The 12,930-nt window shown below is 40.3% G+C and overlaps 1 protein-coding gene across 9 annotated transcripts in view; it reads left to right on the top strand.

Annotated features, from left to right (window-relative positions):
* Positions 1 to 12,930, top strand: part of JAKMIP1 (janus kinase and microtubule interacting protein 1) — a 343,790-nt gene that overhangs the window by 140,839 nt on the left and 190,021 nt on the right. For all 9 annotated transcript variants that reach the window (XM_073610383.1, XM_073610357.1, XM_073610340.1 and 6 more), the window contains exon 4: positions 11,318 to 11,542. In XM_073610383.1, coding sequence (XP_073466484.1) covers positions 11,318 to 11,542 — 225 coding nt within the window. The remainder of the gene's footprint in view (positions 1 to 11,317; positions 11,543 to 12,930) is intronic.

Below are 12,930 nucleotides of genomic sequence, written 5' to 3'. Positions count from 1 at the left end.
TGTGAATGGTGGGTCATGCTCAGCACAACAGATATCTCTGCATTGGAAACGTGTGCTCCAGTTAAAACTGACCATTAAAGCTGAACTCCAGGGGGAAAAATGGTGCATACAAATAAATTACCTATCTTAATGCCTGTCTCACATTATGCAAACACACAAACAGCAGAGGGCGCCATCTAAGTGCAGCATTAAAACATTTATTGTATGATAAAAACAAATTGGCATCTCACATGAAGTAAGTTTGTGGAGGCATGTAGAACATGAGAAATCAGAACATCTAGGGAACCCTGTGGCAGAGGCATCCAGTCCAGGGATTGTGCAGTACTGCCACCAGCCAGGTAGGCATAGGAAGCCCAGAGCACTTCCTGGTCAGGAGGAGGCTCCAGAGAAACCCAGTGGATAATATCAGATGCTGTGGGACGTCTGGGTTGCTACTCTGTTCAGTAACATTCAGTTTACATTACTGTAAACGCTGAAAGTCTGGTGCTGAGACTTTTCTGCCTCTGATTATAGTACATTGATCACAGCAGTTCACTCAATGTAAACAACTTCCTTTTTCAGAAAAAATGTTTTATTTTTTCTACTAAAGGCAAGGCTTTCTGTGATTGGAGGAGGGAAGATTGTGATGTTTATCCACCCCTCCTCCAATCACAGAAAGCTTTTGAAAGGTGCAATATCACCATTACATCATTAACACTTCACGGTTGACATTCTGGGAATTCAAAAAGTAATATATCCAAAATAGTCACCCTGACGGCTATTCAAACAAACTTTCCCCTCAAATTTTAGCATTTTTTTTGACTCGATATACATGCAACAATTTATTTTGGTCCCCATTACTTAATTTCAGTAACTCTGCAAACATTTATAATTTCACCCTTTTTTACCCAAAATCCCATTATCAAATTTTAATTTAACCCCAAACTTTTAGGGAAATCTTTTGTAAATACACACATATATTATCAGGAACATGGGCCTAGTAACCTTTACTCCCATAATAAGAGAACACAATATCCCATGAGATAACCATCTCTTTAACATTTTAAACAAATTTATATACTTTACAAATCAAATAATACCTTGTGCATTCACTAAACACAATACAACCACTTTATCATTCCACATTCATTCACCATTTCATTTTTTCTCCATTTAGATATTTTTCCATATTTTTCCCTCAAACACCTTTTCCTATATTTTAAGGTATATTTTTTCTTTTCTAGTGGTAGCTTAGTACATAGGATTACACAACCTTAAGTTACTTCCCTTTTTTTCTTTCTTAACCACCAATCCTTTGGCATAACGCCTGGAACAAAGTTTCTCCTTTTGGATTAAAAAAAAAAAAAGATAAAGTAAAAATCAAACATTTATAAATCCCCAAGTATTGTTATAATCATTCCAATATTGTATTAACTTAAACACAATTAAAAAAAACAACTGCACAAATAACCATTTCCTTTGTTTTATAACAGGCAATATCCTTGTAAAATGCCAAGTTCCCATTTCTTTAATTTCAATATCAACAAATGAGCAATCTATAATACAATACATTTTTTCATAATTAATTTTGAACAACATTTTTTTTTTCCCTACATAAAACACCACTCTAGGTTCTTCTATAAAAATTATGTCATTTATTGAACACTTCGGAGCCCAGGGCAATTTTATCAATCCGAAATATAGTACATTTGTTGACATTGAAAAAATACCTTCCAGACCTTCAACAATGTGAGGATAGGCAATTGCACAATTAAAAACATTCCCTAAAGTCAAGTCTAACTGAAATAATCAAAATTCCCCAGCTACAAGTTACAATGTTATTCTTAAAAACTTTTATTTAGCAATTATCTTATAATCTATAATATCTTATCTTTTAATCTACTTAATTATTTGATCAGATTACTCAAAAAAAAAAAAACATTTGGTACCACCAAAAAGTAATGTAATAGTGATGTCACATTCCCCATATATGATTCCAATTAATGGTGCATTGAGCATGGGCTTAATAATATGTGCCCAACACATTCCATGAACAGACTAACAGTAGTTGCAACCTTTTAACAATAAATCATTTAAAATAAGTAGCAGTATTATGCCGAATGGCAAGTTCCCCTTTTCTTAGTTTCAATATTAATACATAGGCTTACATATATATCTCAAAATGCCTCAATATATATTGCGTAGATTGAGACTGGCTGCAAAAAAAATTAACTTCCTCATTTTAGACTGAAAACTTTTTAAATCGGTCTAGCTTTAACTGCTAAACTTTGATATGGACTGTCCTCCCTTGTTTCAAATACTACATAATCATTAAAATACGGATAACGTGAATATCCGCGTAGCTACAGCAAACACATGGACACTTTGTCAGGAATGGTATGCTTCGTGCTTCGCATTAATGTTTTCCAATGTCCCCTTTAAATCTCACAGCTCCGTAATGTCACTTCCTGTTTTTAAAACTAATTTTACTTCTGCGTGTCTTGACTCTTAACTGTATGGCAGACATATTGGTAGCATACTAATTCACCTTCGATAATGGATTTAACTGCAGACACAGTGTTCCTAAGCTTTTAGATGGGAGCTCTACCTGGCCTAGGAGTGGCAAGTTCCATTAACTTTTCCACTGCAATCCTAAGACCTTAATACTCCCTGAGTTTTCTTGGCTGCTCTTTTTAAATTTAATTTAACTTTCATTAATAAATAACTCCTCTCTTACTCTTCCGTCAAATGTTAACTTACATTGCCCTCTACAGTGTAGGATGTTTTCATTAACCGCTTGCCAACTAGCGCCGCAGTTTTATTGCGGCAGAATGGCATGGCTGGGCGATACGACGTTATGTTATGTCGCTTCGCCTTTTAGCCACTAGGGGCTCTTGTGCGCCGCAGCCTGTGTCTGACCCCAATGCAAGTGTTCGGTGGGCACGTGACCACCAGGCTCCTGCCATCGCTCGTGACAGAGCGAGAACCAGGATCTGTGTGTGTAAACACAGATCCCGGTTCGTTCAGGGGAGAGGAGACAGATCGTGTGTTCATACTTTATATGAACACCGATCTTTGTCTCCTTCTAGTCAGTCCCACTCCATCCACAGTTAGAGAACACACTAGGGAACACAATTAACCCCTTGATCACCCCCTAGTGTTAACCCCTTCCCTGCCAGTGATATTTACACAGTAATCAGTCCATTTTTATAGCACTGATCGCTGTATAATTGTCAATGGCTTCAAAAGTGTCCGAAGTGTCCGCCATAATGTCGCAGTCCCGATAAAAATCGCAGATCGCCGCCATTACTAGTAAAAAAAAATGCCATAAATCTATCCCTTATTTTGTAGACGCTATAACTTTTGTGCAAACCAATCACTATACGCTTATTGCGATTTTTTTTTTTTTCCCCAAAAATATGTAGAAGAATCCATATTGGCCTAAACTGAGGAAAAATGATTTTTTTTGATAAAAAAAATGTGGGATATTTATTATAGCAAAAAGTAAAAGATATTGTGTTTTTTTTTTTTTTTTTTTTTGTTTTAAAAATTGACGCTCTTTTGTTTATAGCGCAAAAAATAAAAACCGCAGAGGCGATCAAATACCACCAAAAGAAAGCTCTATTTGTGGGAAAAAAAGGACGTAAATTTTGTTTGGGTACAGCGTCGTACGACCGCGCAATTGTCAGTTAAAGCGATGCAGTGCAGAATCGCAAAAAAAATAGCCTGGTCATTGAGCAGCCAAATCTTAAGGGGCTGAAGCGGTTAAAAACACCTTTAAACTCACTCACTTTATCTTTACCGCAAAGTAGGGTGTTTTCATCAAAACAACTCCCTCTCTTTACACAACCCCCCAGCACACCTAACACCTTCTTTTGCAACCTTGGAAATTCTATTCTTTTTTTACCTTCAAAGAGTCATCAAAACATGTATTTAACCACTTGCCGCCCGCCATATAGCAGAATGACGGCAGCAAAGTGGTTTCAATAGCCTGACTAGGCGTCATATGACGTCCTCACGATATTAAGCCCCCGCATCGCGGCGATCGTTGTTGCGGTGTGTCAGTCTGACACAACTCAACTCCGATCTAGGTAAAGAGTCTCTGTCGGAGACTCTTTACCACGTGATCAGCCGTGTCCAATCACAGCTGATCACGATGTAAGTAGGAAGAGCCGGTGATCGGCTTTTCCTCACTCGCGTCTGACAGACGCGAGTAGAGGAGAGCCGATCGGCTGCTCTTCTGACGGGGGGGGGGTCTGTGCTGATTATCAGCACAGCGCCCCCCCCTCGAATCCTGCCCAGGACCACCATCATGCCGCCCAGGACCACCAGGATGGCCATCCACACTGGACCACCAGGTATGCCCCCCCCCCTAGACCCCCAGGGACATACTAATCTGTGCCCAGGCAGCTGCCAATTAATGCCCATGCAGCTGCCAATTAATGCCCATGCAGCTGCCAATCAGTGTCAACTCACAATGCCTACCACTGCCAGTGCCACCAGGGATGCCTATCAGTGCCTCATATCGGTGCCGCGTATCAGTGCCCATCAGTGCCACGTATCAATGCCCATCAGTGCCGCCTATCAGTTCCCATCAGTGCCGCCTATCAGTGCCACCCGTAAAAACCCATCTTTGCAGCCTTTCTTTGCCCATCAGTGCCCACCTGTACCACACATGAGTGCCCATCAGTGCCGCCTATCCATGCCCATCAGTGCAACATATCAGTGCCACCCATCAGTGCCGCCTACCAGTGCCCATTGTCAGTGCCCGCTCATTGGTGCCGCCTTATAAGTGCCCATCAGTGAAAGCGAAAACTTACTTATTTACAAAATTTTATAACAGAAACAAAAGCAAAACTTTTATTTTTTTCAAAATTTTCCTTTTTTTTAATTTGTTTAGCAAAAAATAAAAACCGCAGAGGTGATCAAATACCACCAAAAGAAAGCTCTATTTGTGGGAACAAAATGATAAAATTTTAGTCTGGGTACGGTGTTGTATGACCGTGCAATTGTCATTCAAACTGCGACAGCACTGAAAGTTGAAAATTGGTCTGGGCAGAAAGGTGTATAAGTACCCTGTATTGAAGTGATTAAATAATTACACTTCGTGCAAGCAATTTAAGCACATAAACAAATATTAGCAAAGGGGAGACCTCATATAATGATGTACTGTAACCTCGACTGGCTCTTTATGTACTATATATATGTTTTATTCTATTGAGAATACAAATATCCGTTTCTACCCCTCTGTTAGAATGCACCAGCGACTGTAGTAACCTAAGTAAAGAATCTTTCTCTTGTTTAACCCTTAAGATATCCCTTCAAATTCTCCGTGTAACTCGTTATAATTTTTTTTTTATAGTAGTTAAAGCTTTATGTTTACATCACATAGCCAAAATACCTTTTGGCCCATATGCATAACAACAACTTTTTCCCTAATTTCTTTAGTCTTTTTAACACCTTACCTAACCACATTTGAAATTTTCCCCATACCTTCTTTCATTCTTTAACCACTTACGGACTTTGAAGAGGAATATCATTGTTATGGCAGCAGCTTGCTGCCATAACCCCGCTATCCTCTTCTTCAGCGGACGGCCCGCTGTCAGATAAAAGTGGTCTCTGTGGCGGATTTGCCGCAAGATCACTTTTATCGGTGGCGGGAGAGGCGGCCCCCCCCCCCCCCGCCGTGCTCCGGTGCCCTCTGCCGCTTACCAAAGCTGTCTGCAGCGGCGGAGGCCAGGCCTGTTCTCTCTGTGGTATGGAGATGAGTGAGGGGAAGATGGCCCCACATGTCTCCATACCATTACAGGGCGAAAGCGACGTCAAAACGTCACTTCCACCCATAGCTCTTAAAAGGACTTTTTTTTTTTTTTTTTGGAATTCTTTCAAATGACAGCCTTTTTTTTTTTTTTTTTATTGCATTTTTGTGTAAATATGAGATCTGAGGTCTTTCTGACCCCAGATTTCATTTAAGAGGTCCTGTCATGCTTTTTTTCTACTAAAAGGGATGTTTACATTCCTTGTAATAGGAATAAAATTGACACAATTTTTTTTAAATGAGCAGTGTAAAAATACAAAATAAAAGTTAAAATAAATAAGAAAAAAATAAAACATTTTTAAACGTGCCCCATCCCGCCGAGCTTGCGTGCAGAAGCGAACATATAAGTGAGTAGTTTAACTTGTAAACAACAAATCTCAGAAAGAAGCTCGTCCTTAAATGGTTAAAGAAAACTTAGCAGATTATATGAACATACATACAAAAGTACTTACCACTTTCATGATATTTGGGTATAAGCAAGGGGGATTCCTAATTAACTTCATCCCTATTTCTGACAAAAAAATCCTACCAAAAACGTCAAAAGCTACCAATGGGCATGTACACTTTTCCACAGCGTTCCCAGAACGCTTAAAGCCAACAACAGTAGTATGCAAGTAATCTACCTATCAGTAATCACAAGTTATGCCACCAGTGGAGTTATACTAATTTGTACAAACTTCAAGTATTTCCTAAGTACCTGAACTGAGGCATTTGTCCTATAAGGGTGGGCAACCCAGGTGAAAGTTAGAAATTAACAGCGGCCTGCATCCTCCCCAACAAAAAATACTCAAGAAAAAAACAATTCTCCCTTTAGGCCCCTTTCACATTGGGCCGGTAGGGGGCGTCGGCGGTAAAACAGCGCTATATTTAGCGCTGTTTTACCGCGGTATTCGGCCGCTAGCGGTGCGGTTTTAACCCCTCGTATAGCGCGGCTATAGCCGCGGTATTACTGCGGTATAGCCACGCTGTCCCATTGATTTCAATGGGCAGGAACGGTTTAGGAGCGGTGAATACACTGCTCCTTCACCGCTCCAAAGAAGCGGCTGACAGGAGATTTTTTCTTCTCCTGCCAGCGCACCGCTTCAGTGTGAAAGCCCTCGGGCTTTCACACTGAACAAACAGCAGAGGCTGTTTAGGGGCGGTTTGCAGGCGTTGTTTTTAGCGCAATAACGCCTGCAAACCGCCCCAGTGTGAAAGGGGTCTAAATCTAAGTCCCTATCAAATCTAATCTACATTGACAAAAATATCTAATTACCTGAATATTTAAAATTCTGACACCACTGAAAGGTGCAATTTTACTTTTAACCACTAGTCCTGACTATTATCTTATTATGTAATTATAATTACCTTATCGGCCGATTCCATTGCTTCCATACCCAAATATATCTGTATGCATAGGGGGACAGCGTATATGAATAATTGACACAGCACAGTTGCTTCATACACTGTTCCACTTTATTCTGGCTCAGACAAGGTGTTAAGTATGGATGAAAGGTGGGCATTACCGACCATCTTCCACCAATAAGGGGTACATATTCAAATGACACATTTCCTTTTAACATGCAATTAATCAATCATAGTCATTAACTCTTTATATAAGCAAACCCATTATGTCACATATACTATGTCACATTATATTATGTCACCCAGACAGATATAACTTGAGACTATCCCATGACAACTAAAGTCCCCTATGTCTGGTTTCAATTTCAACACAAGTTCACTTAAACAACAATATATATTTACTTGATCAGCAAAATGATAGCTTTAAAGATGCAGTTTGTGTATTGCAAAACACAAGGGGCTTTTTACATGACTCTTTCAGCTTTACATTTAGTAAATAGAATACAATTCTTTTTCTGAATGGAGGAGGTGTAAATTATGTGACTTGCTGTGATCCATATACTGTGACCAGAACTACAAGTCTCAGCGCCGTACGATCGGCACTTCAGTACTGCAGGGACTGAATGAAAGTGAAAGTTTTACTAAATGGAGCAGCAGCCCAATGTAACACAGACATCAATAGAGGTCACTTCAGTTTTACACACCAAGATTATTTTTCCCCCACAGTTCAGCTCGCATGCAGTGAGGCTGTTGCCTCCACTGCAAGGGTCAACTGCTGCTTTTTGTCTAGGGGATTGGAGGATGCTGTATACTCGCCCAATCCTCTGCTCCACCTGCAGACAGCGCTCCCCCATGATCCAATGGTGGACTGTTCCTGACATCCTCACATCCAGAACAGGTCTATGACGTGATGATGTCAGAGACAGTCCACCACACAAGACCGCTAGACGGGGGGGGTTTCAGGAGCCACAGGGACCAGTCCTTGTGCAGGGAATATCGGAGGATTAGGTAAGTATATCTCTGTTCTCCCCTAGACAAAAAATGAGCAGTTAACCCGTGCAGTGCAAGCACAATGTCACTGCATGGGCAGCCTTTTTTTTTTGTTCGGAGTTGGGCTTTAAGCCTTGAGAGTGAAAATACGGTATACATGTTCATGACTTTAGCTTTCATCTTGGCAAGAAGTTCATAGCGAACGTTATTTTTCATTCCATTTTTGCTGGGGTGCTATGTGGCTTAGGGACATGGTATTTATTACCATATAGACTAGACTTGCTGTACGGCAACTTAGTAGGGACGGTTATGATTTTTATATTTGGTTGGATAACTATTTGTATAGGTGAATATTTATGTTTGGTACTGCAGTGAACCCCTCTACCTTTTTCTGTAATCTGGTGATATGGGAGCCCCTGTTTGTGGTGCTGGAAAATAATTCCCAAACACGCCCATAGCAGGCTCTTGATGGTCTAATCCTAAAGAAATCCTTATATTAAAAGAAAAGAAAATGATACTGAGACATTTCTCAGAACCACCAAGGAGGATCAAACGTGCTTAGCATTTGTTGTGATTGGTGGCAAGCATATAGAACATTACTCCGCACAAGCTTCATGAAATACACTCTGTTAGCCAGCGGTATAAACTAGACATGTGCGGTTCGTTTCGTTCCGAATTAAAATTTGGACTAATTTTTCGTTATTTGGATGTATCTGAATTTCTGAATGACAATAATAATGAATTTAAACAATTCGAAATAACGAAACAAAATTTTGTACGAAATTCGAATAGCTTTCTAATTTGAATAGTTTTGTAATCGAAATTCGAATTTCCAAAGAGAACAAAATAGAATAGAAAATGAAGGAATAGAATAGAAGATGAGAATAGAATATATTAGAGCCCTTGCACACTGGGGCGGTTTGCAGGCACTATTGCGCTAATAATAGCTCCTGCAAACCGCCCCGAAAGTGCCGCTGCTGTGTATCCAGTGTGAAAGCCCCGAGGGCTTGCACACTGGAGCGATGCGCTGGCAGGACGGTAAAAAAAGTCCTGCCAGCAGCATCTTCGGAGCGGTGAAGGAGCGGTGTGTATACCGCTCCTTTACCGCTCCTGCCCATTGAAATCAATGGGACGGCGCAGCTATACCGCCGGCAAAGCGCCTCTGCAGAGGCGCTTTGCGGTGGTATTTAACCCTTTCTCGGCCGCTAGCGGGGGGTAAAAACCGCCCCGCTAGCGGCCGCATACCGACGGTAAAACGCCGCTAATAATAGCGGCGTTTTACCGCCGACTCCGCCCCCCGCCCCAGTGTGCAAGGGCTCTTAGAATAGAATATGAGAATAGAATATATTAGAGTTGAACAGAATAGAAAAAAATTGAATAGAAAATAAAAGAATAGAGTAAAACAGAACAAAATAGAATAGAAAATAAAGGCATAGAATACAATAAAAAATTTTATCAAATAAGAGAATATAACCATCTTCTGAGATTCGAATTTTAAATAGAATTTGAAAATCAAATGCAAAAGAATAGAATAGAATAAACAATAGAAAAAAATAGAATAGAAAGAATATAGCAGTATAACTGGATTTTCCAAAAATCTGATTTCGAATAGAAATAAATAGAACAGAAAATAAAAGAATAGAATAGAAAAAACCATGACAGAGAATAGAAAGAATATAACCATCTTCCAAAATTCAAATTGCCTAGGCATTACATTCCAAAACTTTTGGGGGCTGAAGGTCTGAGATGAGGGGCCAGTTGTCAGACTAATAATCGTATGGTGTGTGACACCAGATTTGTTAATCAATTTTTTATTTTTTTTTTAAACCACTTCAATACTAACCCCCTTCCTGCCCAGGCCAATTTTCAGCTTTCAGCGCTGTCACACTTTGAATGACAATTGGACAGTCATGCAACATTGTACTCAACGACATGACATTTTTATCATTTTTTTTTTCACACAGATGGAGCTTTCTTCTGAGGATACTTAATTGCTGCTGGCTTTTTTATTTTTTGCTAAACAAACTAAAAAAACCTGAAACTTTGAAAAAAAATAATTTACTTTTTTTTTTTCTTTGTTTCTGTTATAAAATTTTGCAAATAAGTAATTTATTCTTCTTCACTGATGTGCGCTGATGAGGCTGCACTGAATAGGCAACACTGATGGGTGACACTGATGGGCACTGATAGACGGCACTGCTGCGCGGCACTGATGGGGCTGCACTGATGATCAGTGCCGACTATCAGTGTAAATATGTCCTGTCAGAATTTCCAGTTACCTGCTTTCCTTTTCTCATGTGATGAAAGAAATGCAGATTAACCAGAAAGTTTGTTTACATGTAATCAGCTGTGATTGTACACACAAACCAAAAATATAATTTTAATTAATTTTTAAAATTCAAAGCAAACTCCCCCATCCATACATGTCTCTATCGTTTATTTTTGTGTTTTTGGAAGAGAAAACCCTCTCCTCCTCTCCCCTCCTCTCCCCTCCTCTCTCCTCCTCTCCCCTCCTCTCTCCTCCCCTCCTCTCTCCTCCTCTCTCCTCCCCTCCTCTCTCCTCCTCTCTCCTCCCCTCCTCTCTCCTCCTCTCTCCTCCTCTCCTCCTCTCCTCCTCTCCTCCCCTCCTCTCTCCTCCCCTCTCCTCCTCTCCTCCCCTCCTCCCCTCCTCTCTCCTCTCCTCTCCTCCCCAAGACTCCTGGGATGTATGACATTTGCCTAGGCAAGAAACCAGGAACTAATTTTCGAAATGCAAAAAAAAAAAATTTAAATCAAGTAAATGTGATTTCTTCTCCTATCTGTTTACTAATGCTAGCAGCATAAGGATGGAAAATAATCAATGTTGATTGGGAGAGTGAAGTTCCATGGACATTTGATTCCAACCGACCGCATATCCTCATGATATGATCTTCAAAATGACAATAGTTTTTATATCCTAGTAACCAGTGCCATTGGCAGTTTGCTTCACCAGCTGCAGTTTGCTAGTGCAGGCTTATATTTAATACAAATTGTATTACAGCACAAATTCTTATTTCCGACTTTTAATGTACAATACAAACTGTAGAGCGGCACAGTACAAATACTTATTTGAAATACCATACATTAAATAAGGTTCCTGTCCTTGTTATCATATTGTTTTGTTTGCCTCTGAGTGCTGTTACAGGCTGTCTGATCTTTCTCTCTTAGATGGATGAAATTAAAGGAAAGGATCGCGTGATAATTGCGCTGGAGAAGGAGCTTGGGGTGCAGGCTGGTCACACGCAGAAGCTGTTGCTGCAGAAGGAAGCTTTGGATGAACAGCTGGTCCAGGCCAAGGAAGCCGATCGATATCACAGCAGTCCAAAGAAGGAGCTTCCCACTGGAGTTGCTGACATATCTGAACTAATGGGTCATGCTGTAAAAGCTAAAGAGGCAAGTTCTGTGACTGCTCCAGTCCATACCCATACTGAACAGTCTTATGAAAGTTGGAAAGTGTTCATATGATGTGGTTCTTGGTAGAATTGCAGACCTCAGATGTAGACAAAACTCTCGCTGCCTTTTTTTTTACTTTAGTGACACTTTAGAGCAGAATTGCATGCCTGGCAAGTTGGCAACTTTGCCCGCTCATCTCTTTGATTCTTAATGAGGAACTGCAGTCTGCTCACACAATTTGTAAAAAAAACATCTTCACCATTCTGAAGCTTCCCTCCAACCTCTTTGCATATTATTTTATGTATACTGTGATTCTGCACTTGCCAAATATGCTGCAGAAATCTCCCTCCACGAAGTATGACTGCAGCTATTTTAACTGTGGGCAGCTGAAGCTGCTGCCTTTTAACTTCCTGGATTTACACACACACAGAGGCACACCTCCAGCTCTGCAGATCTCATTGGCCCTCTTATAACTCACCCCCCCCCCCCCCCCTCCCTTCCTAGCAAACTCTCACGAGAGTGAAAAAGGCTGTGCATGATGTCATAAGCCTAGGCTTTTTACTAGACAAGAAACAGGAAGTGGGCTGTATAAGGTATTTACTGGCAGAAAAAAAATGTTTTACTATCCAAAGTTAAAACAAGGGCAGAAGATTTAATAGATGTAAAGTTTAATAAAATACTGAAGGTCCGCTTTAAGGATTGCATTAGACATGAAAAGCTGCCCCATTGGCATTGGCTGTAGTGGCTTAGCTGCCCCATCAGACAGCATTTTCCCGTAAATAAATGCATCAGCCTGGCTGTTACATGGATTTGAGCATTTGTACTACCCTCCTGGTTTACTGCAGGAGCTTGATGATTGTAGCTAGGCTCCCTTAGACATCCACAGGGTCTTAGGCTTTAGCCTAGGTTGCCTTATGGATGATTCAACTCTGCTAGTTTCTTAGCAGTATATACAGTGGGGAAAATAATTATTTAATCCCCTGCAGATTTTGTAAGTTTGCCCATTTACAAAGAAATGAAGGGTCTATCATTTTTATCAAAGGTGTGTTTTAAATGATAGAGACAGAATATCAACCAAAAATCCAGAAAAAAAAACACAAAACAAATGCTATAATTTAGGTTGCAGTTCAGAGATTAAATGAGTATTTGATCACCAAACAAAACATGACTTAGTACTTGGTGGAGAAATCCTTGTTGGCAAGCACAGGGGTAAGTCATTTCTTGTAGTCTGTAACCAGGTTTGCACACTGTAGGGATGGTGTTCTTAGGGTCATAGTCAGCATTTTTCTTACTCCAAACACGGCGAGTTGAGTTAATGCCAAAGAGCTCAATTTTGGTCTCATCTGACCTAGAGCTGCACAATTAATCGTTAAGAATCAAAATTGCGA

The sequence above is a fragment of the Aquarana catesbeiana genome, linkage group LG01 (assembly GCF_042186555.1).
Source record: "Aquarana catesbeiana isolate 2022-GZ linkage group LG01, ASM4218655v1, whole genome shotgun sequence".
Classification (NCBI taxonomy): Eukaryota; Metazoa; Chordata; class Amphibia; order Anura; family Ranidae; genus Aquarana; species Aquarana catesbeiana.
The sequence above is the reverse complement of the archived record's forward strand: the minus strand, read 5'-3'. Positions and strand labels throughout refer to the sequence as shown.